This window comes from Myotis nattereri (assembly GCF_964212035.1).
Source record: "Myotis nattereri genome assembly, chromosome: 1".
Classification (NCBI taxonomy): domain Eukaryota; kingdom Metazoa; phylum Chordata; class Mammalia; order Chiroptera; family Vespertilionidae; genus Myotis; species Myotis nattereri.
In genome coordinates this window covers 1,727,464-1,755,282 of record NC_138075.1, presented here as the reverse complement: position 1 = coordinate 1,755,282, position 27,819 = coordinate 1,727,464, and the positions used below count along the sequence as shown (strand labels likewise).

General features: G+C 70.8%; 2 protein-coding genes across 2 annotated transcripts; one reads left to right on the top strand and one right to left on the bottom strand.

The window, feature by feature from the left end:
* Positions 1–859: 859 nt before the first annotated feature.
* On the top strand, positions 860–5,389 carry SIVA1 (SIVA1 apoptosis inducing factor). Its single transcript, XM_081085787.1, has 4 exons — positions 860–1,024; positions 2,327–2,521; positions 2,997–3,150; positions 5,207–5,389. Exons 1-4 carry the CDS (start codon positions 907–909, stop codon positions 5,262–5,264), a joined length of 525 nt encoding a protein of 174 aa, XP_080941913.1. The 5' UTR covers positions 860–906; the 3' UTR covers positions 5,265–5,389.
* Positions 5,390–7,273: 1,884 nt separating this feature from the next.
* On the bottom strand, positions 7,274–26,953 carry AKT1 (AKT serine/threonine kinase 1). The gene is made up of 14 exons (XM_081087985.1): positions 26,758–26,953; positions 24,433–24,543; positions 15,031–15,159; positions 12,317–12,428; positions 11,940–12,087; positions 11,594–11,725; positions 11,460–11,525; positions 10,689–10,757; positions 10,326–10,451; positions 10,006–10,134; positions 9,641–9,855; positions 9,165–9,252; positions 8,277–8,379; positions 7,274–8,059 (listed from the first exon to the last, which is right to left on the bottom strand). The coding sequence occupies exons 2-14, from the start codon at positions 24,476–24,478 to the stop codon at positions 7,980–7,982; spliced, it is 1,443 nt and encodes a 480-aa protein (XP_080944111.1). The 5' UTR covers positions 24,479–24,543; positions 26,758–26,953; the 3' UTR covers positions 7,274–7,979.
* Positions 26,954–27,819: the final 866 nt, after the last annotated feature.

The window sequence follows — 27,819 nt, the reverse complement described above, 5'->3', positions numbered from 1 at the left end:
AGCACCGGGGACAGGGCCCTGTGAGCCCTCCCTGCAGGCCAGGCGAGAGCTGGCAACGCACCCAGTGGACAAATACGTCTTAAAGTTAGACTGACATGTAGGAGCGGAACTCCCTCTTTAATCAAGTGTATTGGGGTGACATTGGCTAATGGGGTCACATGAGTTCCGAGTCTACTGCGGTATCACTTATTACAACACATCACCCATGTTACACACTGCGCGCCCGGGTGGAGACCCGGCGGACGTGACGTCACGCGTGACGTGCACTCAGACCAAAGCGGCAGCTCGTCACCGGAAGTGCATGACGGAGGAGCCCGACGGAGCGGCTGTGGGGAGGCACTTCCGGATCAGAGCCCCGTGAGGCCGCGCGCGCGCCTCGTGGCTCCGTCGGGACAGCCGCGCCGGCGTCGCAGGGCCGGACGTCCCGGGCGTGTACACGTCACTCTCCACTTCCGTGACTCCGACGAAGTGAAAATTAGGAGAAAGGGAGTCACCCTCTAACTCTGGTGACGTAAACAAGGAAATATTGTTTACCAACAAAATGAAGAGCTGACATCCTGCCCCTGAGGTCGCCTCTGCCCTATCACGCGCCGCGCCTCTCGCGAGTCCCGCCCCCAAGTCTCCTTCGGCCTATCCCGCGCCGCGTGCTCACGACACCGCCCTCTCCCAGCCCCGGCGCGCCCACTCGCCCAGCTTTTTCCCGCGCCGCGCACCAGCCCCGCCCCCTGTACTTCACCGGCCTATCCCGCGCCGTGCTGCACCAGAGCCCCGCCCCTTCCCTCACTCTGGGCCTATCCTGCGCAGCGCCGCAAGAGAACCCCGCCCCCGCCGCGCGCGAGGGTTGGCGCGCGTCTGTGACGTGAGGAGGGCGGCCAGGCGCGGACGCGAACTCGCTGGCCCGTGGCGATGCCCAAGCGGGGCTGCCCCTTCGGGGTCGCGGCCCCGCTGCAGCTCAAAGTCCGCGTGGGCTGGAAGGAGCTGGGCCGCGGCGTGTGCTCCGAGCGTTACTCGCGGGAGATCTACGGTGAGTGCGGAGTGGGGCTTCCTCCCTACGACGCGGGGCTGGGGCCGGCGGTTCCACCGGCCGCGGGGGGGCGGGGGGGCCGGGGGGCCGGAGGTTGGAGCATCGAGCGGGACGGCAATGCGCCCCCGTCCACCGGCGGTGGCCACAGCCCGTACGCCGAGTCCCTGCCTCCCCAGACGAACGGCTTCTGCGAGGTGCGCCCCTGCTCGGCCCTGCGGGAGGCGGGGCTCGCGCACCAGCAGGTCTGCCGGGCCTGGGGGCCCCTCGGGCCCAGCGAGCGGTCAGGGAGTGGACGCCCCGGGGCCCTGAGCGCACAGAACCGCCCGTTCTAACCGGGAGGTGTCTGAGGAGCGCACCCGGGGGCCCCGCCAGGCCCTGCGCTGCGCGGGGCGCCGCCTCCGGGGCTCGGGCTCGGGGAGCGCAGGTGACCGGGCGGCGCTGGTCCCGCAGGGGAGGGGGGCGGGCGGGGGCAGCGGAGGGGGGTCAGCAGGACTTGGCGCGGCCAGAGGGTCCAGTTCAGGGGGGTCTCCGGGGCCGCGAGCCGTCGGAGGCCCTGTCCCGGCGCCGGTGCCGAGGCTGTGGACCGTCTGTTTGGGGGGTGACGGTGCGGGGCGGCGACAGCGTGGCGCTTGCCTTGCCGAGAGGTCGGGCCGGGCACCGTGTACCCGCTGAGCAGCCGGGAGGGGCCGCCCGGGAGGGGCCTGTGTGGCCGAGCGGGAGAGGCCGCCGGTTCCCCGGCCCCAGCTGCTCCGCCCTCCGCCCGGGGCTCGGGCTGTGAACACCGCTGCTTTCCAGGCCGAGGCCGCCCATGCGGTGCAGGGGCCACAGGAGAGCCGGTGGCAGCCCCTGCATCTGAGTCCCCGGTAACGGTGGTCAATTCCATGAGAGCCCCCGCTTCCCGCAGTCGGCCGGCTCTAGGGCCACGGGAGGAAGGGCAGGCCTGGGGGGCTGGCACCTGGCGCCTGGTCGTGTGAAAGCCCCTGGGGCCTGGCGCGTGGCCTGATGGACAGCCCTGCTCCCGCGCTGAGCAGCCACTTCAGCTGGGGATGGGGGTCCAGGGCCCCCAGAGGCCTCTGTCAGGAGTCGCTGCTGCCAGGACTTGGCCTGCCGCTCTGCAGGGGGTGCAGGGGGTGCACACGGCCAGGCTATGGGGGTGGGCTCCATAGCAGGAGCTGGGCCAGTGCTGCAGGGGGCTGGGGCGCTGGGAGGAGGGGAGCAGCACAGCGGCGCCTCTGCCTGGCCTGCGGGGGGCGGTGCAAGGCCCCGGGCTGGACGGGTCATCGGAGGGCTCTGTCTCCCCAGAGCGGACCAGGCAGCTCCTGTTCCGCGGGGCCAAGGCCTGCACGGACCACGCGTGGGAGGAAGGCTGCGCCGTGGTGGACCTGCCAGAGTCCCCGAAGCCGGGCCCCATGGAGGCCCCCCGGGCCACGCGCGGGCAGATGCTGATCGGACCGGACGGCCGCCTGACCCGGAGGGGAGCCCCGGCCTTCGAAGCTGGTGAGTGAGGCCGGCCGCGGCCAGGGACTGAACAGCCTCCCTGCAGGGGCAGGAGCAGACCCCGGGGGCCCGCGAGCCCCCCTGCTCCCCTGCGGCTCCGAGGCCTGTCTGCGTGGGCACAGCCTGGCCGCCTGTCTGTGCGTCTCGGGCTGACACCCCGGGCCGGGCGGGACCCAGGAGCTCTGTTCATCTGTGCCGTGGGCCACACAGTGAGACGCCGGACGAAGGCCGAGACCCGCAGTGCAAGCAGGGCCAGCTGGCCCCCCAGCACAGGCACCCAGAGCTGGGGTTCGGTAGCAGGAGCCCAAACCCCCGGGCCTCCCTCGCGGAGCGGGGCTGTGTGGGGATCTGCTCAGGTGGCCGGGAGGGTCCAGGGCGGTCAGGGCGTGAGGAGGTCGGCCTGCCCTCGGGGAGGCAGTGCCCGGCCCCCAGCGCTGCAGCCCCGCCCGCTGACCGCTGGCACTTCTTCCCACAGACACGCCTGGGGCCACGCGCCGAGCCTGCTCCTCGTGTGTGCGCGCGGCGGACGGCGCGGCCTGCGGCCAGTGTGAGCGCGCCCTGTGCGGGCTCTGCGTGCGCACCTGCGGCAGCTGCGGGGCCGTGGCCTGCGCCCTGTGCGCGCTCGTGGAGTAAGTGTTGGGTGTTGGGGGGGGCAGGGGGGCACAGCGGGGTTGGGCGTGTGAAGACCGTGGTCCTGGTCCGTCACCGGGAAACCGACATCACGGTGGCCGGCTTGTCCCAGTGCAGCCTGGGTCTGAGGCCGCGGGGTTGGTCCTCCAGCCCGGCATGAGGACTGCGCGGCTCCCACGCGGGCTCTCCCCGCTGAGCGCCCCGACCCTGGGCAGCAGGTGCGCGGTGCTTGCCGCCGCCTCTAGGGCGTGGGCTGCGGAGCAGGACGTGGAGTGTGTGAATGCGGGAGTGTCCCGTCGTTGTCCCCGTCCCCCCCCCCCCCCCCCCCCCCCGCGGCTGTGCGGTGAGAAGACACGTCCCCGTCTCGGAGCAGGTCTGTAGGCCTATGAGTAGCTTCGGCCGACAGCCTTGAAGCCAGCCTCGGGGAGTCAGGCTGTCTGACGGCTCAGAAAGCCGGGGTGGCCCCAGGGCAGCTCCCAGGGACAGGACCAGAGACTGGGGCCCTCGCTGGTGTGGCTCAGTGGATAGAGCGTCGGCCTGCGGACTGAAGGGTCCCGGGATCGATTCTGGCCAAGGGCACATGCCTGGGTTGCAGGCTCGATCCCCAGTGTGGGGCGTGCAGGAGGCAGCCGATCCATGATTCTCTCATCATTGATGTTTCTCTCCTCCCTTTCTCTCTGAAAAAAATAAAAATATGTTTTTTTAAAAAGAGAGAGACGGGGGCACTTGCGCCGTCCAGCCTGGAGGCTGGGCTGGTTCTGGCTGGCGAGTATGGCCGTCACTGAGTGGCACCACTTAGTTCTGTTTGTGTGGGAACCAAAGGGCAGGCCTCCTGGCCAGTGGCCTCCTGGCTTGAGGACAGCAGCCCAGCAGAAGGGCAGGTAGAGGGCGACCCCTGGGCTGGAACCTTCCTCCTGCCGCAGTGTCCTCGCCGGACCCCTGCGCATGTCCTGCCAGCCTCTCCTTCCCCTTCCCGCTGCCCACAGAATTCACGCTGCCCGGTCAGCGGGCCTCGTGGCCACAACCAGGGCTGGGCTGTCTGCTCCAGGCCATGAGGCCGACTCCCGTCCCCAGGCTTGGGACCCAGACCGTGGCCTCTGCCACAGCCTCTGCCCCTCGCCAGCTGCTCAGGCGTGTCCCGCCCACACCTCCTAGTCCTGGGGCTCCCAGCTCGGTGGGGCTGGCTGGGGCTGGGCTGGGGCTGGGCTGGGGCTGGGCTGGGGCTGGTTTGTGGCTCCCCAGCCAGCCCGCGGCTCTGAGTTCTCGGTGACGGCTTGGACTCCGCAGCTCTCCTTGGTTTCCTGTAGCCCAGTGGTTCTCAACCTGTAGGTCGCGACCCCTTTGGCGGTGGACCGACCCTTTCCCAGGGGTCGCCTAAGACCATCCTGCATATCAGATATGTACATGACGATTCATCACAGTAGCCACATGACAGTGATGAAGTAGCAACGAAAATAATTTTACGGTTGGGTCACAGCATGAGGAACGGTATTTAAAGGGCCCGAAGGCTGAGAACCACTGCTGTAGCGCGTTGCCAGTCTCTGGCCTTTCGGGACCCCTCTGATGAGTTTCCCCGCCGTTACCTTACTTGATGTGAGCCACCTGGTCCAGTAACCCCTCACGACTCCTGGGAGGTTCTGTGGGGTCCCCATCCCGTTAGACACACAGGTTGGACCCTAGGCAGCTCATTGGCTGTCTCGGTCCACGTACTTGCTGGTCTTTGCCCTCACGCTCTGGGCGGGAAGTCTGGGATGGGTGGCGGGTGGTTCCTCCAGAGGCTGTGGGAAGGGCCTGCTCCCCACCTGTCCCACCTCCCGGGGCTGCCGCACGCTGGGGGCTCCCGCATCCTGGCGTCATCCCCCTCTTCCGTGTGTTTACTCAGGACACCCGCCTGCAGGGGGCCCCGTCCTAGCTCACTACCTCTGCAGCGAACGGCCCCATCTCCCAGTCAGTTCTCTGGCCTGGGGTAGCACCTCCATATGTAAACGGGGGGACACAGCTTAGCCCCTAACCTAACGCCCGCTCTTCTCTCGTCTCCTCCCTGCGATGTTGCAGCTGCAGTGACGTCCACGAGAAAGTGCTCTGCGCCAGCTGTGCCATGTTCGAGGCCTGAGGGCCCAGCGGACGTGGCCTTCCAGGCAGGACGGCCTCCCGGTGCGGACGCAGAGGGACTGGGGGGGCGGGCAGCTTTCTGTTGGATGTTTTGTACTGATGACTGAATAAATGCTATATATTTGGACGGGAGGACTTGCTTATGTTAACAGTCCTGGGGGTGCGGCCTCCTGGTCCTGTGACCAGCAGGTGCTGGAGGGGCCCATGGAGGAGGCAGGGCCTCCGTGCCACTCTGGCAGCTCACTCAGCGCCCGCTGAGCTTCGCGCAAGCCGCGTGCCTGGTCACCCCACTTTACAGACGGGAAATGGAGGTCCAAGTGCACCACCTACCAGCCACCCGCCGGTCCTGGTGAGGAAAGCTTTGAGCCCAGGTCGTCTGACTCCAGAGCGGGTGACATTGTGCCAGCGCAGCCCGGGGAGAGGGTGGGTAACATCCAGACTTCTCCTGAAATGTCACCGTGACACCCCTGGGTGGCCCCCAACGTGGGCAGTCCGGTGCGCAAGACCATCTGTTTCCATTTCCTGCCCCTTGAGGCCGGCCTTGGGGAGGGCAGGTTTGGGTGGGGGACACAGGAGGGACTCCCCCTGCTGGCCCTCACTGCCCGACAGCCCCTGGCCACAAGTCAGCAGGCCTGGCCCTGGCAGCACAGTGCCCAGGAGTTCTCTCTCCCAGGTGCCTGTCTCCCCAGACAGTGCTGCAGGGGGTCCTGCCTGGGAGGGGACACGAAATAAGGTGCTATTGTCCATGCCTGTGACCTGGAAGCCTCCCCAGGCCGGAGGAATATCCCGAAGGCATCTCCCCACCCCAGCACAAAGCGGGTCCTGTGGGAGGGAGCCAATCGCACCCTTGGCCCGGCCAGTGGCCCCCACCTGACCCCCGGCTCCAGCTCTGAAGGCTCCTCCCATTTTCATACCACACCTGCCACCTGCTCGGAGCCTGAAGCTAATGGAAGGGTGTGGTGGTGTGTCCTGTGTCTGCAATGTATCTCCCTTTCCAATGGTGTGAACATACAGAGCACCATCTTCCCATTTGTAAGGGCACAGTCATGCTCCCATCCCCGCGCCCGTCCTGCACAGCTGGCCTGTCCCCGTTACCCCCCACTCCCCCCAGCCCGGCGGCACCACCTGCTGTGTCCCAGTGGCTCTGACCTCCAGGGACCTCACATGAGTGGGTCCCCCAGCACAGGGCCCGTCCTTCTGTGTCTTAGTTCACTGAGCACGACACGGTCCCTCTGGGAGCAGGTGGCGTGTGTCCGTCCTGAGGCTGAGCACTTCCCGGGGTGCGGATGGGCCAGACCGTTACCCAGTCCTCGTCCCAGACACCGAGCTGCATCCACATCTCCGCGCTGAGGCTGCTGCCGCTGTGGACGTGGGTGCAGTGTCTCTGGGGGCCCCTTCAGTTCTTTGGGGGGGCGGGGGCGGCAGAGGTGGGATGGCTGGGTGGATGGTCGTTGAGGTAACTGCCTGAGGGTCCTCGCTGCTCTCGGTGGGCACAGGCCCGGCTGACAGGCGTTTCTTCCCTGGACCCTGGCCTCCCTCACAGCTGTGACCTGCTGCTTGTGGTGGCGTCACTGCTGTGCGGTGACCCACGGCCGGTCAAAGCCGAGGGAAGAGGGCCACCGAGGACTGGGACGCCCCCACCCGGGGCACCCCTGCAGGGGGCACCCACCCACTTAGGGTGAGGAGCCAGGTCCTCTGGGCCCTGCCTGCCAAGCGCTGACATGGTTAGGGCTGGGTGGCGTTCCTCTCCTCGCCACCAGGTGGCGCCCGAAGCCCGCCCTCCTGGGCTGCTCTGCTGGGGGTAGTTGGGGGGGGGGGGCCCAGCCAGCTCTGGGTCCTGCAGGGTCCCTCCTGGCCGTCAGATGACCCCTGGGCACGGGGCCAGGTGGGACAGGGACCGTCAGGACACCCCCTCCAGCAAGTCTATGTGAGCTGGGGAGTCACCTCCCTCAGAAGCTCTCTGGGTGTCAGGGCCCGGACGGGGTGCTCCCCACAAGCAAAACAAGCCACGACGTTGAAAAGCCGTTTTTATTGAGGAATTCGGAGGGAAGTCTCATAATAGTAAAAATACTAAAGTTGATGTAAAAAAACGCCATGGTGCAGCGCAGTGTCTGGCCGGGCGGCGGGGGAGAAGCTAGGAGGACAGGACGGGCGCTACCGGGGAAGCACGGGCGGGGGGCGGGGAGGGGACGGGGGATGGGGGGACGGGGGGCTCTTCTCTAAGATGAGCCCCGAACGCACATGGACAGCGCACACAGTGACGGGCGCAGCCGCCTGCTCCGCACGGTCCTCCGTCGCCCTGGGCTGCCCCTGGCCCACGCGAGGGGAGGGGCTCCTGGTGCCTCCGGGCGGCGGGCGGGGACCGCTGACAGCCAGGGACAGGTGGCGGGAGGGGCCGGGGCGCGGGCAGGGGCCCCCGGACCCCAAAGTGCACGTGGCTGCTGCAGTCCTCAGCGTTTCCTACGGGAATCCGTCCGGAGGCGAGGCCACGTCTGGAGAACTGGATGAAATAAATTAAGAAAAACCGCAGGACCTCCCCTGCGCGTGCGGACAGCCCTGCCCACGGCACCCAGGTCCTCGCGCTGGAGGAGCGTGGTCCCTCCATCGCCTCCAGAGAGAAACATTCGCTCCAGATCGGCGCTGCGGGCCCCTCCCGACCCACGGAGGCGGCGTCCAGCCTGCGGCGCCCCGGGTCACCAGCACCCGGCTGGCCTCCTCAGGCCGTGCCGCTGGCCGAGTAGGAGAACTGCGGGAAGTGGGGCCTCCGCTCGCTGTCCACGCACTCCATGTTGTCGTCTGCGGGCAGGGAGGACAGGGACGCTGAGGCAGGCCCCCGAAGGCTCCAGACTCGCTGACCCCGACCCGCCCACGCCGGGCACAGGGGAGTGGCCCTCCATCCCGCCCCGATCAGCACCCTCCAGAGGGGACCCTTCCCGTCAAAGCCGAGGCCCAGGCCCGGGCAGGGGACCCTGGTTCCGTTGTTTTGGGGGGAGTCGGGGAGAGCGGCCCTCACCTTGGTCCGGGGGCGTGATGGTGATCATCTGGGCTGTGAACTCCTCGTCAAAATACCTGGTGTCCGTCTCCGAGGTGACCTGGGGCTTGAAGGGCGGGCTGAGCTGCGGGGGCAGGTGGGGTGGGGGGCGGGCAGGTCACAGACTGGCCCTGCACCCCCACCGCCACCCCAGGGAGCTGAGCCCACGCACTGTCTCCAGGGCGGAAACTGCCGCCCGCCCACAGCAGGCCTGGGAGCGGGACTGCGGGGAGGGTGGCTGTCCCCGCCCAGGAACCCCTCCTGCAAGGGTAGGGTGAGGCTGCGCACAGCGCCTCTGCAGGCGACGGGAGGTAGTGCAGCCAAGCTCTGCAGCCCACCCCCCCACACCCCCCCCCCCCCCCCCCAGGCTCTCAGGCAAGAGAAGAGCGCCCACTTTTCTTTCCCCCTAACTTTCTTCCTTCCCTTCCTGGTCTTCTTATAAACCGGGAAGGGGACAAGGGCCCCTGGAAAAGGTGTGCAGGGGACGGGCCTGCTTGGCCCAGCTGCCGGGGGCCCCCCTTGATAATCAGGATGGAGGGACAGACATCCCCGTGGTCCTTGACCCACTTGGGCTGTGGAGCGGGGTTCCCGTGTGGGGGCCTTGCCTCCCCCAGGCCCAGGGAGCAGCGGGTCTCCCAGTCACCACGGCACCTTCAGCGCGGCCCCAGGGACGGGCACCCCTCGCAGGCGCACAGCCACCGGCTCCTCCGGGGAACACGGGCCCCGCACAGCGATCGGGGGACCAGTGCAGCCACCCGCCCGGGGAGGCACGGGCGTGAGCAGGAGAGTGGGTGCACAGGCGAGCGGGGGCTGTGGGCGTGTGAGCGGTGGACGCGGGGGGCGTGGGGTGACTGAGCGGGTGGGCGTCACCTTCTTCTCGTACACGTCCTGCCACACGATGCTGGCGAAGAAGCGGTGCTGCATGATCTCCTTGGCGTCCTCAGAGCCGCCGCCGAGCCTGCGGGGCCAGGCCCGGTCACGCACGCCCGGCCCCCCCACCCCCCCCCCCCCGTCGGCACACCCACCAGCCCCCACCGAGCCTGCGGGGCCCAGTCACTCACCGCCCCCCCCCCCCGTCGGCACACCCACCAGCCCCCTCCCGGAGTGAGGCTGGGCCGCCGGACAGCGCCGCACAGTGCGGGCCGGACAGTGCGGTCAGTGCGGGGGACACGCCCGGGGCGGGGGACGCAGTTCTCTGGCTGAGCCCCCGCGGGGACAATGCTGGGGGCAAGAGCTGCCGTGGGTGGAGTGGGTGGGGCTTCCTGAGCAGGTGTGGGGGCCACAGCGGGCCCGGGACCCACCGCCTCCGCCTGCCCGCCGCTGCCCCGCCGTCCTCCCGCGCCCACCTCTGCTTGGGGTCCTTCCTGAGCAGCCCCGACAGCAGGGCCTTGGCCTCGGGGCTGAGCGTGCGCGGGAAGCGGATCTCCTCCATGAGGATGAGCTCGAACAGCTTCTCGTGGTCCTGGTTGTAGAAGGGCAGGCGGCCGCACAGCATCTCGTACATGACCACGCCCAGCCCCCACCAGTCCACGGCGCGGCCGTAGTCGTTGTCCTCCAGCACCTGCCGGACACGACGGCCCACGGTCACGGACGCCCAGACGGCACCGGCGGGGCCCGGGCGGGAAGGGGCGGGGCTCGGGGGAAGGGGCGGGGCTCGGGCGGGAGGGGTTGGGCGGGGCCCGGGCGGGAAAGGGCGGGGCTCGGCGCGCACCTCGGGGGCCAGGTACTCGGGGGTCCCGCAGAAGGTCTTCATGGTAGCCCCGTCCTTGATGCCCTCCTTGCACAGCCCGAAGTCCGTGATCTTGATGTGCCCGTCCTTGTCCAGCATCAGGTTCTCCAGCTGCGGGTGGGGGGGTGTCTCCGGTCAGCACCTGCCGCCCGCGCCCCAGTCCCTCCCGCCCCTCCCCTCCCGCCCCAGCCCCGCCCCTCCCACTCCAGCCCCTCCCCTCCCACTCCAGCCCCGCCCCTCACGCCCCAGCCCCGCCCCTCACGCCCCGGCCACGCCCATCCCTCCCGCCCCGCCCCGCCCACCTTGAGGTCCCGGTAGACCACGTTCTTCTCCGAGTGCAGGTAGTCCAGGGCCGACACGATCTCGGCGCCGTAGAAGCGGGCCCGGTCCTCGGGGAACACCCGCTCGCGAGACAGGTGGAAGAAGAGCTGCGGGGAGCCGAGCCTCGCACCACGCCCGCCGCCCCCCGCCCCTCCGCCCGCCGCCCGCCACCCCGCACAGGCGGGGCCCTAGGGGGGGAGGGGCGGACCCTAAGGGGGAGAGGTGAGCCCCAAGGGGGCGGGGCCCTAGGTGGAGGGCGGGGCCCTAAGGGGGAGAGGTGAGCCCCAAGGGGGCGGGGCCCTAGGTGGAGGGCGGGGCCCTAAGGGGGGCCCGCGGCAGCCCACCTCGCCGCCGTTGGCGTACTCCATGACGAAGCAGAGCCGGTCGTGCGTCTGGAAGGAGTACTTCAGGGCCTGCAAGGGGCACAGGTGGATCCACGCCCGCTCCCCCACAGGCCCGCTCGGGGGATGGGCGATGTGAGGCTGGGCCAGGTTTCGGGGGGTCTCAGAGGCTGGCAAGTTCCCTAAACACGGAGGCTCCCCCATGGGGCCGGCCTCGGCCAGACACGGGAGGGTGCGCCCTCCAGGCACCGCTGCCTCTGGCTCCACCCACTGGGGCAGCCTCGCTCTAAAGGGCAGACGTGCCCACCTCTCACCCTCAGGCGCCGCCCGGGACCCAGTCAGTGCAGAGGAGGCCAGCATAGGGCTGAGCGGAGGGCCAGGGCCCGCGTGGGGCGCTGGGCCCCCAAGACCCTGGAGGAGAGGGGCCGCCCGTGCCCCCAGGAGCTGGCTGAGCTGGGAAACCAACTTCCAGCTGATTCCTTGTCCCACAGGCTAAGGATTTCCCCCAAACTCCTCCTGGGCCAGTACCCCAGCACAGGGGCCCCTGGATGGGACCCCACCCGGCGGAGCAAAGGGGGCCCCAGGTCACCTGCCCCTTCTGCACTCGGGGCAGCGAGCACAGCGTCAGGGAGCGCCCCGCGACCCCCGAGGCCGGCCCACTGCTGCCAGGCTGCAGCCAGGAGGCCCCCAGCTCCCCGGCCAGTCCCCAGCCCAGGGCACAGAGGGCCGCGCTCTGCCCTGGCGCCCAGGTGGCCTCGGGCGGGGGCCACTCACCGTCAGGAAGGGGTGCCGCGAGTTCTGCAGGACGCGGTTCTCCGTGAGCGTGTGCGCCACCTCGTCCTGGAAGACGGGCTGTGAGTGCCGCCCGCCTCGGGGCTCCCCCCCCCCGCCCCCGGGGCAGCACCGACCTTCGCCACGATGACCTCCTTCTTGAGGATCTTCATGGCGTAGTAGCGGCCGGTGGCCTTCTCCTTCACCAGGATCACCTTCCCGAACGTGCCCTTGCCCAGCAGCTTCAGGTACTCAAACTCGTTCATGGTCTGGGGGCGGCGGGCGGAGTCAGGGCACAGGGGCTGGCCCGGGGCTCTGCACCCCAACTCCGAGCCCTGGGGTTCGGGGGATGGTGGGAGTGACAGCGCCCAGGCCTCCTGGAACCCCAGCGCCCTCCCGCTCTACCCAGGGCTCTGGGGGTCAGACTGTGCACAGGAGAAGGGGGGTCCCGGGCGTCGGGCTGCAGAGGGGAGCGGGCCTCACCACCCGGTGCTTGGGTTTGGCCAGGGACACCTCCATCTCCTCAGCCCCCGAGTTGTCGCTGGGCGAGCCCGACCGGAAGTCCATCATCTCCTCCTCCTGCCTCTTGAGCCCATCGGCCACCGTCTGGATGGCAGTCGTCCACTCCTCCCTGCGGGCGGTCAGCGAAGGTCTAGCCGAGCCCTACCCAGGCTGGGCTTCGCCCCCGCCCATCCGAGGCCCCAGGAGGCGGCTGCCCTGGGATCTGCGTCCCCTCCCCCCAGCCTGGGAGCACAGGGAGCGAGGGGCCAGCACCCACCTCGCCCGCCCCCTCCCCCCGCCCCCTCCCCCCGCCCCGTCCCCCCCCTCCGCCCGCGCCCGCCCGCACCCGCTCGCCCTACCGCTCCTCGGGGGTCTCCACGTGGAACGTGCGCTCGATGACCGTGGTCCACTGCAGGCACCGGATGATGAAGGTGTTGGGCCGGGGCCGCTCGGTCTTCATCAGCTGGCATTCTGGGGGCGGGGGCGCAGGTGAGCCCAGACCCCCCCAGTCCTGGGAAGCTCTATCCATGCCCTCGGGGCCCTGACTGGCGCAGGGAGAGGGGTCTGGGGTCCCAGGGAGGGGCCGCAGGGTGGGAACTGGTGAGAGCTGCCTGCCCACTGCCGGCCCCATCTCCCCCCTCCCCACGGCCAGCCCCAGGGGGAGGCTGCCTGTCCTGAGGCGGCTGGGGGACACCACCCCCACCACGATGCCACCCCACGCCCGGGGGCTGGGGGGCGGGACTCACACAGGGGTGCAGACAGGCTGACAGGCCGGGAGCACAGCCACCCGAGCACACGCATGCTGGGCCGCACACGCCAGCAGCACACGCCAGCACCACACGCACAGCGGGAGAGGCAGGCACCGGGGCCATACTCACCGCAGGGTCACGCACCCCTGCAGCCAGGCTCACCCAGGGTCACGCACCCCTGCAACCAGGCTCACCCAGGGTCACGCACCCCTGCAGCCAGGCTCACCCAGGGTCACGCACCCCTGCAGCCAGGCTCACCCCAGGGTCACGCACCCCTGCAGCCAGGCTCACCCCAGGGTCACACACCCCTGCAGCAAGCTCACCCCTGGGCAGTGATGGTGAACCTTCTGAGCTCAGCGAGTCAGCATTTTGAAAAACCCTAACTTAACTCTGGTGCCGTGTCACATATAGAAATTTTTTTATCTTTGCAACCATAGTAAAACAAAAACTTACATTTTTGATATTTATTTTACATATTTAAATGCCATTTAACAAAAAAAAATCAACCAAAAAAATGAGTTCACGTGTCACCTCCGACACGTGTGTCATAGGTTCGCCATCACTGTCCCAGGGTCACGCACCCCTGCAGCCAGGCTCACCCCAGGGTCACGCACCCCTGCAGCAGGCTCACCCAGGGCCACGCACCCCTGCAGCAGGCTCACCCAGGGCCACGCACCCCTGCAGCCAGGCTCACCCAGGGCCACGCACCCCTGCAGCCAGGCTCACGCACCCCTGCGCCAGGCACACCTGCTGTGCAGAGCTGCGGGGATGGTCAGGCTAAGAGGGGTGTGACTGCGTGTGGGGGTCTCTGAGGGCTCCTAGGACAGATCCTGACCCAGCCTGTGAGGCGGGGGGGGGGGGGTTTGGGGGGGAGGGCTTCTACCATCCCAGCGCCTGAGCCCTGGCAACAGAGGGCTCAGCCGGGCCCAGATAGGGAGCGGTCTGCCAGGCTGGGGCGAGAGCAGGGCTCTGGGCTGGCTGGTACGGAGGGGCCGCCATCACCACAGGCTGGGGACAGGCAGGCCTCCTGGGCCTGTGCACACCCCCCTCCCACTCATGTCCCGAGCCCCTGGGCCCAAACCAGGGCCTGGCTTCTCGTCCCCACTACTGACTCCACCCCCAGAGGCCAGGAGCCCCAGCCCCACCCACTCAGGCAGCCCCCTGGCCAGTGCCCACCTCCATCTGCCTCTGAGGTCGCCCCACCTTCGTGCCTCAGCCTGGGGGGCACTCCCGAGGGGTCTCCTCCCCAGCCAGGCCGCCCCCACAGCCATGGGGATGCCAAGGTGGGGATGTCTGCCTCCTGGGTCTCCCCTCACTTGGGCCCCCCCCTCCGCCCCCTGGGGAGACTCACTAGGCGGCAGCTCTGCCACCCCACCCCTGATGCCCTCGGGGGGCAGGGAGCGCTGGCCATGCCCCGGCCCCTGCAGCGGGCGCAGGGCAGGAAGGTGGCTGGGCGCCCCACCTCTGCACACCTGCAGGCAGGGAGCCCACTGAGCCACATCCCCCCGAGACCCTGGGCCAGAACCTGGGGTCAGTGAGGCTGGTGGCTGGAAGGCAGAGCTGGCCGGAGGGTGGGAGCGTGTATAGAGAAACCTGGGGTGAATCCGGGACACCCACAGTAGGCACTGCACCCCGAATCCCAGTCAGCAGCCCAAGACGGGCTTGGGGCTCAGTTAACGAGCCCATCATGCCCCCACCCACCTGGCTGTTAGGGGCCAGCCTCTGGGCAGAGCACAGGGAAGGGCGGCCAGGCGAGAAGCACCCCCCCCACCCCCCCCCCTGGCTCAGCCTCCTCCACCCCCTGCCTCCGCGTCCTCAGCCCCACGGGCAGGGTCACACCTGCCGCCCCCCCCTTCCCGGGTGGAATGACGGAACGAGGCCGGTTTGCCCGGCTTTGCGAGCTCTCCCGGGCCAGCCGTGCCCCCCTCCCCACCAAAGCTGGGGGCAGAGGCACACGCAGCCGGCGGGGGTCCAGGGCCTCTGGCAGCCTTGCGGGGGGGAGGTGGGGGGCAGCCACAGGCTCTCCCTGGGGGTGACAGAGGCTCCCAGAGCTGGGTGCCCCTCATGCACTCTCGTCCTGCCCCCACACTGTTGGGCTCCCTCTGGCCCCCGCTGGCCGCTCCAAACCAGAATCTGCCCCCGACTCAGCCGGCCTTCGCCTGCAGAGCAAGGGTGCCGGGGACAGCTCCGGGGCACGGCCTTGAACTTGGCACAGAGACGCCCACCGGCCAGAGATGGCAGGTCCCGAGGTGACACGGAGCCAGCGCTGCCCAAGCCGGCCCCGGGAGCTGCGGGTCCCAGACAGGGTCCCCGGGCTCACTCACGCGCCACGGAGAAGTTGTTGAGGGGCGACTCGCGCTGCTCCACGTCCTGCGGCCGCTCCTTGTAGCCGATGAAGGTGCCGTCATTCTTGAGCAGGAAGTAGCGGGGCCGCCAGGTCTTGATGTACTCCCCTGGGACACAGGGCTGTGAGGCTGCGCCCACCGCTCCCCACCCTCGGACCCCAGCCCGCAGCGATCAGGCAACTGCCGGTGCCGGGCCAGAGGCACCCAGGACACCCAAATGCGTGAGCGCTGACCCCAATTCCCACAGGAGCGTGTGGGAAGGGGCCAGGTGGGCACCTGGACATGGGGGAAGGCACGGCTGTGGGGAGGCCCAATCTAGAGGGCCTTCCTGGAGGAGGTGGCACCAAGCCAGTGTGACTCTGCAGCAACAGTTGAAGCACTAGCTACAGCCACCTGCTGGGGCCGCAGGGCCGGGAACTCTCCCCCCACTCGGGGCGGCCATTTGTCAGCCGAAAGGGTTACTGCAGTGACGGGGCCAGCGGGCAGCTCCCACGGCCGACCCGGGCGGGGGGGGCGGGGGGGGGGGCCGGAGCCTGGCATCCGCGGAGGAGACAGCACACCCTCTGGCCGGGCACCTGGGACAGAGCCCACCGCCCCGGGACCACGCTCATCGGGCCCAGAGGCCGGACCTGCGCCCCCAACCCCACACCCACCGCGGTCACCCGGGAGCAGGCGGCGGTTCCCCCGATTCGCGACATCAGCCGCACACAGGCCTCCGTGCAGAAGCGAGCAGATGTCCTCTGCGCTGTGCCGGCGACCGTCATTTTTCAAACTGACACCCAGAAAAAACGCCTCATTTCCATTTTGCAGAGCAAGGCGTTTGCGCCGCAGCGAAGGGCTTACTAATTAGGCGGCCGCTCCCGCGGAGGAGCCAGCGGGCGGGGGGCCGGTCCCTAAGCTCAGGGCCAGCGGAGCCCAGGACAAGAGCAAAGGCCCGAAACCACCGCCAATGGGCCCAACCCTCCCCGCCCCCACCCGCCCTTCCAATCCCGTGCAGAGGTCCCGGCAGCCATCACCCGGGCGCCACAGCTGTGGCTTCGGGTGTGGCCTCCAAGGCCCCTCGCCCTCCAGGACCCGGGGCTGCTGGGGAGACAGGGCTCCAGCCACCCCAGGGCCTTTCCCAGGGCGCCCGCCTGCAGGCTGTGTCCCTGGCTCCCGTGGGGTCCCCACCAGGCCCCCTGCCCCACCCACGGCATTTACCGGGTCTCCCGCCAGCTCCCCCTGAGCCCGGGGACAGGCGCTGTGGTCGCCCACGCCCAGGCCCACGCGGTGCGGCCACCCGCTGCCGCTCCCACCCCCTGCGCGCCTGCTGGAGCTGTCGGCCCTGATGGAGGGCCTCGCACCCCGCCAGCTGCCGCTCCCCGGGACGCCAGCTGAGCGGGGAGCGTGATGCGCCCTCGCCGTGCAGCCGAAAATCCATCTTGAGGCACCAACTGTGCTGGCCCCCACCGCGCCCCGCGCCCCGCGCCCCGCGCCCCGCGCCGCACACACACGCAGGGGCACGTGTCGCGGGCTCCACAGCCCACACAGCAGCCGGCCTGTTTCCCCAGTGGGATTCCCTGGAAGGGGGGGCAGAGTTCCCAGGGCCCACCCCAACCACATGACCCTGCACCTGCCCTCAAGCCACCCCCAGGGCCAGGAAGGTTCTGGAACCCAGAGCTAGGGGGGACCCATGGGAGCGACACCCTACCCGGCTGAGCCCAAAGCCAGGCGGCAGCCAGTGGGAGCTCCGTGCAGCCCAGACACCCCTCCAGGAGGCGGAACCCGGGGCCTCGGAGGGCGGGCTGAGGCGCCCGGACACAGAGCCTTTCTCAGTGTCTCAGGTGCCCGCCTAGAGGTCAGGCGGCGGCCACCCAGGGGCTGGGCCGGGGCCGAGCCTGAATGAGCTCAGCTCAGACCGGACAGCAGGCCGGCGGCCGCCCGCACAGACGGGTAGAGCGGACACGGAGCGGGCAGTGCAGGAGGCGGCCACTCCACGGCCGCTGCTGTCCTCTCGGCCACTGGATACCTGTGGGCTGGCCGCTGTCCTGAGGCCCGTGGGCGGGGGGGGGGGGGGCGGGGAGGACACATCGGGGTGCCGGCAACGGGAGGCGCAGAGCCCTCACTCGGGCACAGACGCGGGCAGGGAACAGACGGAAAGCTCGAGTCTGCCCTCAGGACGCGGCTCCCTGAGCGGGTCCCCTGCTCCCCCCTCCCTGGGGCCACACGCCCGCCCACGGCAGGGTGACCTCCGGGCACTCGGGGGGCAGTGGGACCTGGCCCTGCAGCGCCGCCGCTCACACCCAGCAGGCAGCCGGGACACAGGAGGCCCCACTCCCAGCCGGGCAAACACTTGGACGCGCTGCGGCCCACACGGGCCTGAGCACAGCCCTGGGACCACCACGGGGCCCAGGTCCCCCAGCTCGGCTCCCAGCCAAGAGACCAACGGGAGCCAGGGCTGCCCTGGGACTGAGCTGGGACAGGGGCTGGGGCTCTGGCGCCCGCTGGTGCCAGGCGAGCAGGATGGGGCGCTGCACGCTCCCCCGGGCTCTCTCGGAAGCCAGCCCTGGGCAGGCAGGAGGGCAGCACGGCTCCTCCGAGACCGGTCCTGCCCAGCCACCAGGGAGGGGACTGTGCCCGACCTTCCCCCACGCGGTCAGCCCACGTCCGGACCAGGGCTGCCCACCTCTTTCTGCCCCAAGGCCCTCAGCTCTCGGGGTCCCCACCAGGGGCCCCTCCCACTCTCTGGGAAGCCTGCAGGACTCCTGAGGGAAGGACTCCTGGCCAGCAGCCCTGACCTGCCACAGCCAACGTCCCTACGGCCACTCGGCCAGGCTTGGGGGGGGGGCCAGGCACCGTGGGCGCCATGGGTCGGGGGCTCCTGCACACGGCGGAGGGCACTGGGCCCGGCCACGCAGCCGCGCCCGTCCCCTGCGAGCCGGAGCCTGGGAGCCGGGTGCACACTCTGCCGCAGTGCTGGCGGGGCGCCAGGCGGGGCCGGGCTGCTTCTCCACAGCCAAGTGCACCCCAGCAGGCCCGGGGAGCGCCGCCAGCTGACAGCGGCGACTGCGCGGTCCCCCGCCGACCACACATCCATCCCGACAGCTGCCGGGCGCCCATTTACCTTCCCCGGCGCAGCGAGCAAATGGCCTCGCTGACAGCGGCCCATCCATCGCCGCCCGCCACAGGGGTCACCTCGAGGGCCCCCCCTGCCCGGGCCCAGGCGGCTGGACCACGGCCCTGGAGCGGGTGGCGAGGGAGGGCACCCACCCTGTCGGCCGGGTGCTCGCTCAGGACTGAGCTTCCGAGGGCACCGCTCATGGGCCTCGCGGGGCAGGGCACCAACGGCCAGGCGGGCGAGGAGAGGAGAGAGGGCAGGAGCGGCATCTTCTCGGCCAGAGAGGGCAGATGCTCCCCGCACGGCTCAGTCCCGCCAAGGGCACAGGAAGGACCGGGCCTCCTGTGCACCTGCCTCGGGGGAAGGACAGCGGGTGCCCAGCAGCCCCCCCCCACTCCCCGCCCAGGGCCCTGGCTGTCCTGAGCCCATGGGGGCCGGCCACACCCACACCCTCCCCGAGAACCCTCAGAGGTGGAACCACACCCCTGCCTCTAGTGGGCCCAGCCTGTCTCAGGCGGGAACCTTCATCCCCAACACCCCCAGGAAAAGCCCCCCGCATGGGGGAGTGTGGGGGCCAGGCCAGGGGGGACCCTGTCCTCCAGACAGGCCCCCATCTCGCAGGGTCCGCGTCTTAGTTATTTCTGCTCTAACCCACCCACACCCACGGCGGGACGCCCCCCCACCACCTCGCCCTCGGGGACATGGTGGCTGGCCGTGCGCCCCCATCCCCGGCAGCATCGCCCCAAGTCCCTGGCCACACCCACCCTTGCCATCCCTCAGGCCCCCAAACCCAGGCCGGCCACATGCCGTCCCCAGCCCCTCCCCAGCTGAGGGCTCCCCATGTGGGGTCTCTGCCCTGGCTCCCACCAAAGGCATCTTCGGTGCCCGGAGCCCCCACCGCTGATGGCGCTACCAGGACCTCACACCGCGCCCACGGCTTCTCAGCCGAGGCCTGTTTCCTGGGCAGGCGGGGCCAGCGGCAGTGGGCTGAGGGGACCACCTGGGCTCCCACCCAAAGCCCCACACCCGCTCCTCGTCCTGAGCTGCAGGCCGGTTATTTCCTGGTCTTGAGGGAGCACGCATGCCAGCCTGCAGCCCCAGCCCCTCTGCCAGCCTGCCCGGGGCCAGGCCGGGGCTGGGCCCTTCTGGTGGGGCTGCTGAGTAGGGCCCAGGCGGGCAGGGCACGGGCGCGGAGGGGGCAGCGTGTGCCCGCTGTGGGGTGACCCGGGAGTGGGCAGGTCGACAGCAGCGGCTCCGGTTACAGGCAGGCTCCCGGGAGGTGCTGGCCGGCTCCGCTGGGTGTGCCCGGCCCTCGCCTCGCGGCACTTCCAGGAACCAGCCTGATGCAACCCGGGCCCCTGAGCGCTCGCGGCCAGGACCGCTCGCCGCGGCCACCCCTTCTCGGCCGAGGCCTCAGTTTCCCGTCTGCACACCCCGCGCTCTGCTGCCCGAGGTGGCGGTGGTGGCAGAGGCTGTCCGGGGGCCTGGGCCCGCCCTCCGGGGCCCCATCGAGTCTGGCCCCGCGCAGGGCAGCTGTGCTCACAGCACCCGGCACCCAGGAAGGAGACAGGGCTCAGGCCACAAGGGGCCACCTGGGACCCGGCGGGAGGGAGGCAGTGCTCCCCACCCCGCCCCCCTCCCTCGAGGCCCGCGCTTCCTCTTTTTTTATATCTACATGTGCTGCTGCTGCTGTTGTTGTTTTATTTCCGAAAAGGAGAGAAACATCAGTGATGAGAGAGAATCATGGATCGGCTGCCTCCCGCACGCCCCCCACTGGGGATCAAGCCCGCAACCCAGGCCTGTGCCCTTGACCGGAATCGAACCTGGGAACCTGCAGTCCACAGGCCGACTACTGAGCCACACCGGCCAGGGCCAAGCTTCCTCTTTTGTTGTTTGTTTTGAAGGGAGAGCTCAACACACTCACAAAACAGGAAACTCAGCCCCACATAGGCCGGCCCGGCCACGGCCACGGCCACGGCCACGGCCACGGCCAGCTGGCCCAGGAGCCGCCTCAGGGACAGGGCCGCCTCCCAGGCCCCGTCCTTAGCACTGAGGCCCGGCCCCTGCTCTACCGCGGGCCTGACCGCCTGCTCGGACCTGCCCCGGGGCCAGTGCCGGACCCTCGGACGTGGGCATTGCACAAGCCGCCCTGTGGACCGCGGGCACTGCGGGGGGCCGGGGGGTGGGGAGACCCGGACGGGACCTGGGCGCCCGACCCTGCAGCCAGGGCAACAGCAGGCTCCCCGCGGCAGGCACAGGCGGCACCGTGGACGCGGCCCCTCCGGGCCTCCACGGCAGCTGGCGCTCAGCGGTGGGTTACAGGGCCCACAGGCCTGTCCCTGCGTGATGGCTGCCCCTCCACAGGGCCGGCTGCCCCTCCACCCCTCGCCCCGCAGGGCCCAGGCCCGGGACGGAGCAGGGCTGTGTCAGCAACACAGACATCTATCTCCCATCTCAGGGCCACGTGCGGGCACAATGATGCCCGCTCCACGGCGAGAGGTGGGCCGGCCACGCCTGAGGGAGGGAGAGGGAGGGCCCCCGGACGCACTTCCCCGGATGCCGGGACCCCCTGGGCAGGAGGAGAGGGCGCCCTTCTCTGGCCCGGAGCTGGGGGGGGTCAGGCCAGGCCTGAGACCCACCGGGGATTGGGCCCGCGGAGCTCGTGCCCACAGGACCCTCCTGGCGCAGCTCCTGGGGGAAGGTAAACTGAGGCACGGGAACACACCGCCCAGACGCCGGGCAGACCACACCGGCGACCACGTCCAGGCAGGGAGCCTCGCGCCCACAGGGGCTCCCCTCGCGCCGCCCCGCACCCCGGCTGGCCCCCGCACCCCGGCTGGCGGGACCGTGGCCCCGTGAGGTCACCCAGGCCCGCCCCTCCTGGCTCACAGGGCCAGCTGCCGCCTGCACCGGCCCAGGTGCCCCTCCCTCCCGGCCGCCCCCTCCAGCCGGCCCCTCCCTTCACCCTGGGCCTCCGCTCTCAGGGCCCCAGCCCTTTCCTGGCCCACCTGGTCCAGGCGGCCCACCTGGGTTGGGGACACACCATGGGCTCGGAGGGTGGGACCCGGTGGGCGTCAGGGACAGCGGGCAGGAGGGCAGCCTCGGGGTTTGCCCCAAACCAGCCGCGTGGACCGGCCGCGGCCTTAGCGCAGCCTAGACAAGGCCGAGGCCACCGCCAAGCTCAGCCAGACCCACTCCGGACACAGAGCTGAGCGCCAGGGGGGCTCACAGCACAGACCACGGCCTCGAAAACGCAGCTGGGGCCACACCAGCCCACCAGCCCCCCACGGCCGGCCGGCGTGTCTCCCCCACGCGGGGGTCGCGGTCACCCAGGATGTCCAGCTCATGCTCCAAAGCCGGCCCATCGCTGGGGACACCCGCTCGGGGCTCAGGAGGTGCCCCCCCACAGGGACACCTGCCCCACTGCCCCCCAGCACCCGAGCCTCCAGCAGCTGGAGCACTTTCCGGGGACCAGCCCCCCACAGGGCACACGGACATGAGGCCTGAGGGTGCGCTTGGACCCCACGGTCAGTGCAGGCCCAGAACGGGGACTCTGCCCCCGGCTGCTCTGGCTAAAGCAGCGTCAGGACACCCAGAACTCAGCCCAGGGTCCCTCCCCACAGATGGGCGCCCACCGCCCACCTCCCCACGGGGTGGAGGAGCCCGGGCCCAGGGTCTGCCCCGCACAGCCAGCCACCTGCCCCTGCGATGCCACACAGCCCCTGGGCCTGGGGATGGCCGTCTGCCCTGTGCCCAGCCCTGGCGGGATGCAGGACAGCCACTTCCTAACCTACCGGCCAGGGAGGGGGCGGGGCCGGGGCGGGCCTCAGGGGGCGGGCCTCAGGGGGCGGGCCATGGAGAACGGACAGCTCCCACCCCCTCCCATACTCTGAATCCCACCCCGGGCCAGGCCTGAAGGTGGGGCCCTCTGCCTACCCCGGGGCAGATCTGGGACCCCTCCCAGCCCAGAGCTCCCCCCTCCTCGCTGAGAGGCAGCAGGCAGCCCAGAGGGTCAGCCAGGAGCGGGAGGAGGAAGCCTGGGAGGCTTCTCGCAGGGGGTAGCAGGGCAGCGGCCCTTCCTGAACGGCCGGGTGAGACGAGGAAACGAGGCCGGTGCCCCGCTCAGCAGGCCCCCCCCCCCCTCCCGCCATCAGATCTGCACAGGCCGGCCTCCTGCCTCCGTCCACGGCCAGGACGCGATCCTGACCCTCTCCAACCCCAGAGAGTGGTGCTTCCTGTCCACTGGCTCCACGGACCTCAGCCCCACACTGGGGTCCCGAGTCCCCCAACAACCCACCGAAAGCCACCCCTTTCCCAGCATCCCGCCCCAGGACTCCGCCCTCTCACCGGGTCGCCCCAAAGCCCAGTACCAAGGAAGCACCCAAACATTTGTGGGGAGCCAGAGAACATCAGAGGTCCTGGGGTCCCCAGGAACAGGGAGCAGGGGGCATGAGGGCACCCATGTTACAGACCTTCCTCCGCGAGCAGGGCAGGCGGGACTGGGGCCTGGGAGGAGCGGACCCACTGCCCAGAGCAGGGCCCTCCCACCCCCACCGCCCGTCCGGCCCCACCGCCCCCACCCGGAAGAGGAAGAGCATGTTGGGGGACACAGACCCTCTCCTGCCCCGGGTCAGGCCCCACAGCCACATGCCCTACTCCAGGCCTCCCCGACCACCCCTCCCATTACACAGATGGGAAAGCCAAGGCCCGGGGAGCCCAACGGACCGGCCCGGCCCGTGGAGAGGGACACAGGACGGCACTGGGCTCAGACGCCCCTCGGGGCTGACTCAGGCCCCCGGCCTTCAGAAGGCCCCACCCCCTGGGCCACCCCCTGGGCCAGCTCCTGGGCCACCTCCTGGGCCACCTCCTGGGCCACCCCCTGCCCCACCTCCTGGGCCACCTCCTGGGCCACCTCCTGGGCCAGCTCCTGGACCACCTCCTGGGCCAGCTCCTGGGCCACCCCCTGGTCTAACATTCAGTCGACAAACGTTTGCCGAGGGCAAGAGGCACTGGTCCCAGGTGGCAGTTTCTGTGCTGCTGCCGGGCACCGAGGGGGGGGGTGTGGGGGTCCCCGATTCCGGCCCAAGCGGGCTGAGGGGAGGCCGACAGCAGGGCCGGATGGGGGCTCCGCACAGGGAGCAGGACTCCGGGAAGCAGGAGTGGTGAGCCGTGGGGAGGGGACCAAGGAGGCAGGCGGGTGCCGGGGCCTCGCGGGGACCAGGCAGAGGTCTCCCTACGGACCACAGGCCCCTCCGCCTCCTCGCCTCCTTCTCCAGGCCCAGCGAGGACTGCCCCCCGCCCCAGCTGCCCAGGGAGCGCTAACGCTGACCACATCCTCCGCCCCCCACGCCAAGCTCTGCAGCCCCAAGTCGCTGCCATCCCTCTCTGCCTGCACCCCGCTGCTGCAGCCTCCCTGCATAGTGGGGAGCTCCTATGCATCCCACAAAACCCCTCCCACAACACACGCTCTTGCCCCCGCCCTGGCCCTGAGCGTGTGAGTTCTCCCTGTCTGCCCATCAGAGTCTGAGGTTCCCCCCACAACAGCCGGTGGGACCCTGAGGTGGGGAGAGGGACCCCTCGCTAGCGAGAGGTGGCTGGGGGCCGGGGGCTGGGGGCGTGGGGCCACCAGTACTTCCGGAGGAAGGAGGAGGGAGTGGCTGCACAGGGCACCAGGGTGGAAGGCCTGTCACCCCCCCTGCCTGGCCCTGAGCAGCGGGGGCGGCGGGGCTGGAAGGTGAGGGGCAAAGGCCTCAGCTCCCATCTCAGCAGCTCCTGTCCGAGCACCGCCTGGGGCACAGGGCCAAGGGAGTGAGGAAGGGAGGCTGGGCGGGCACCGGGCTGCAGCCCAAACATGCCCGCGCCCGGGGCCCAGTGTGCAGCGAGCTCTCCCACAGCCCAGGCCCAGCCCAGGCCCGAGGTAGGCACCAGGCCAGGCCCAGCCGCCCCGCCCTGCCCTCAGGAGCCCTTGGGCAGTGCCCCGGGCCACTGTGAGCCAGGCCCTGGACCAGCCCCAAGCCCTCACCGCCTTCCAGGAAAGCCGGCGGGAGGTGGCGTGGCTGTCCCGCCAGCAGGGCCCCACCGGGCGGCCATTCATCACCAGCTGCCCTCCAGCCCCGTCTTACCTCCCCCGACCCAGGGGTCCGCCAGGCCGGGCCCTGAACACCATGGAGACGCTGTGCCCGGGACGCTCACCTGGGCCGCCCAGCAGCCTCGGGCTCCCAGCCACCCAGCTGCCAGGCCCCTGCCCCCGAGGGAAGCCCCCAGGCCCCGCCCCGGGCGCTCACCTCGCTTGTGCAACCAGCCCTCCTTCACGATGGCCACGTCGGTCATGGTGCCGGGGGTCGCTCACGCTCCGCTCTCCGCGGTCTCCCCGAGCCCAGCGGTGCCCACGGCCTCTGGGGGAAGCGAAGGGCAGTGTGAGGCCGTGTCCAGCTGGGGCCACTCGCTGACCCAGCGGCGAGCGCAGGAGGCCCGTCCCACCCGGGGCCGAAGCCCGGGCCCACCTTCCTGTGCGGCCGCCCGCAGTCTCTGCCCCTCACCCTCGTCCCCGCCACCTGCTCCCTGGGCCGAGGTCCCCCCACCCTCCCGGACCCCAGGCCCTCGAAGCTTCCGGGGCACCTCCGTGCCCATACCCACTCCCCTGGCCTTTGTACTAACCACTCACATTCCCCAAGGCCCTCCCTAACCTGCCAACCCAGCGAACGCCACCTCCTTCAGGCAGCCCGCGGCTGCGTCAGCCCCAAGCACTTGACCTCCGACCCCCTGCTGAGGATGCCTGCTGCCCCTCTCCGTGGTGTTCGGGTCCCCCGGGACCGGGCACAGAGCCCCTCCCTGCGCCAGGCTGGGAATGGAAGCCAAGCCGCTCAAACTGCCACGGCGGGGCCAGCGTGTGGGTGGCTGGCGCGGGCACCGGGCGCCCTCTAGGGTGGTGTGAACCCTCCCCAAACCCCAGGCGCCTCCTAAACCACAGGCCCCACCAGCCTGAATCTCCATCATTCATCCGGCCCCTGTGGGCCAGCCCCTCTGGTTTAGCCGGGTCGGCCTGGGCACTGGCGACAAAGAAGCTCAGACAGGTCCCGTCTGTAGGGAACCCCCGTCCAGGGTGGTTGCAGACCCCTAATTACAGGGTCCGGGCGGCGACAAAGGGGGGCTGTACGCACGCAGGCCGGACGCCCGCCCCGCAGGGCCCACCAGCAGCCCTCTCTTAAGCAGACACGCTGGCCATTCATCTGGCATGGCCCTCCCCACTGGCCCCTGCTGGGTAAACTCCTAGGCATCCCTCAAAACCCAGTGCCCACATCACCCATTCCGGGCATCCCAGGCCTCTGTAACCCCCCAGACAGGGACTCCAGACGGCAGGCCCTGCACAGACTCCTCTCCGGGACCCCACCCCCCCAAGCCGGGCAGCCCCCCAGGACCCCTGGAATGGATCCCAATGTGGGTCTTTCTCTAGCCGCCCGGCTTCCCTGGCCCGAGGCGGGGGCTGGGCACCCAGAGGAGGTGGCTTTGCACTGACCGAGGCTGAATTTTGATGGGCAGTTAGACCCGCCTGACGCCACGACAGGGAAGACACCCTTTGCCGGAGGAAGTGCCCACGTGCTCAGCTGGGCCCTGGGCACGGAGCTCTGAGCCCCAGCTCGTTGGGCTCGGGGGCTCTGGTGACACTTGGGTGGGCGTGGCCTGGAGGCAGAGGGCTGGCCTCCGGTTGTCCCCCTACCCCCACCAGGGCCCGCGCTGACAGAGCCGGACAGCTGTCCGGAGCCCATGTGTAAAAATATATCTGTGCGCACACGGGGTGTGCGTCCGCAGACACGCACGCCGCGCCCGCCCCCACCTGCCCCGCGCCCGGTGCCTTGGCCGTCGCCGCACACGCCTGTGATTATTATAAAATCACAACTTTCACAGCGGCCTGTCTCTGAGGGCCCTTCCTCTGCCCCAAACACTGGGCTGCGGGCGTACCCTCCGCCGGTGGGCAGGGAACCCAGATGCTGGGACCAGCTGGGGGCTGAGGGGGGCCTGGAGCCGCGGGCCGGGGGAGGAAGAGGCCCTCTGGCCGCAGGGCACAGGCCATGCCCCCGTCTACCCACCCTCCCCCACCTCGGACCGAGACCCAGCGTCCTCCAGGCCCAGGCTGGGGGGGGGAGGGGGGCACACCAGGAAGCAGAGTCGAGCCAGTGGGGGAGCCGTCCTTTGTGGGCGCCTCGAACCACTCTGTCTGCGGGAGGACGGGGTCTCCTTCCCGGCCCCCCTCCAACTTGAACCGTGGCCGGGCCGGCCTCTCCCTAAGGCCCCTGCGTCTCCGGGACCCCGGGCGGCACTGGCCCGGCGCCCGCAGCGCGCCTGGGGAGCCCGGCCTCGGGGCGCCCCCAGCCCCGGCCGCGCCCCTGCGCCCCAGCCCGGGCCTCGCGGGCCGGCGGCCGCCTCCCAAGGTCAAGAGGGAGCCGGGCCGGCCCGCACCCCCGGCCGCCGGCCCGCGCCTCCCCGCCCAGGCGGCCGCGGCCACTTCCTGCTCCCGCGCCTCCATTCCGGCTGCGCGGCCCGGCGGCCGGGAACAAAGCGGCGGCGCGGGGAGGAAATCCGGGCCCCGGCGGGCGGCGGGCGGGACTCACCGGGCGCTGCGTCCGGGCGAGCGCGGGCCTAGCCGGGCCGCGGCCTCCGGCGCCCGCCGCTCCGCATCCCCGCGGGCCGGGCCGGGCGGGCGCTGTCGGGCGGGCCTCGCGCCGGGCCGGGGATCGTGCGCGGCCGCGGCTCGCGTCCCCGGTGCCTGCTGCGCGCGCGCTGGGCCGGCCGCCGCCGCTCCGTCCCGCCGCCGGCCCGCCCCGTCCCCGCCCCGCGCACCCCGCCCGGCCGCCCGCCCACATCCGCCTCCGCCGCCGGCGCCCCCACCCGGGCCGGGAGGGAGGGCGGGGGCCGGGGCCGGGGCCGGGGTGGGCCCACGACCCAGCGCGCGCCGCCGGCCAGCCCCGGCCACGCCCTCCGGCCTCAGTTTCCCGGTTTGTTCCGTGAGCCGCCGCAGCCGGGACGCATCCAGCTGCTGCCTCCCGGGGGTGGGGGTGGGGTGCGGGTCAGTGTGACACCAGAACGCGCCCCTCGTGGGCCGCCCCCCGCGGGGGTAAGGGGGGCGCCGCTGCGATGGCCCGGGAGGACCAGCCGGGACCCTGCCCGGCGCCGAGGCGGGGCGGACGGCGGGGGCCGGAGGCCGGGGGCGGGGAGGCTGCCGCACTGCGGACCTGGAGGGACCGTCCGTGGGTGCAGCCCGGCTGCGGGGCGGCCCGGCCCCGGGGGGCTTCCAGGAACTCCCCGCCCCCAGGAAGACGCGGACACGTGGCGGCTCCGACAGGGAGGAGAGGGCGCGGGGCTGCGCCAGGGCACGCACTGGGCCCGGTGCCCCCGGGGTCGGGCTGTGACCGCGGAGGCCGCCAGGACGCTCCCCGCGGTGCCCACGGGCCCTGGGCCCCCACAGTCCGCTGGGGGCAGCCGAGGGCCGGGGGCAGAGGGGCCCTAACCCCGCAGACACGCCCTCTCTGACCCCCCCCCCCGCGGCGGGGCTGATGGCCACCCCCGCGAAGAAGGAAGACCAGTTCCCTTCCCCGAGGGGGTCCATGGCGGGGAAGGGCGCACTTTTGTTCTTCACGGGTCAGAGTTCAGCGGGCCGTATAGACAGCCATCAG

What these genes read in the sequence shown, in the direction of transcription:
- SIVA1 (XM_081085787.1), top strand. Translation starts at nt 907, where the DNA reads ATGCCCAAGCGGGGCTGCCCCTTCGGGGTCGCGGCCCCGCTGCAGCTC. An exon ending in TTACTCGCGGGAGATCTACG is followed by an intron (nt 1,025 to 2,326) that starts GTGAGTGCGGAG and finishes CTGTCTCCCCAG; the next exon opens with AGCGGACCAGGCAGCTCCTG. An exon ending in AGCCCCGGCCTTCGAAGCTG is followed by an intron (nt 2,522 to 2,996) that starts GTGAGTGAGGCC and finishes TTCTTCCCACAG; the next exon opens with ACACGCCTGGGGCCACGCGC.
- AKT1 (XM_081087985.1), bottom strand. Translation starts at nt 24,478, where the DNA reads ATGACCGACGTGGCCATCGTGAAGGAGGGCTGGTTGCACAAGCGAG. An exon ending in CAACAACTTCTCCGTGGCGC is followed by an intron (nt 12,429 to 15,030) that starts GTGAGTGAGCCC and finishes CCCCGCCCCCAG; the next exon opens with AATGCCAGCTGATGAAGACC. An exon ending in GTGGAGACCCCCGAGGAGCG is followed by an intron (nt 12,088 to 12,316) that starts GTAGGGCGAGCG and finishes GACCGCCCGCAG; the next exon opens with GGAGGAGTGGACGACTGCCA.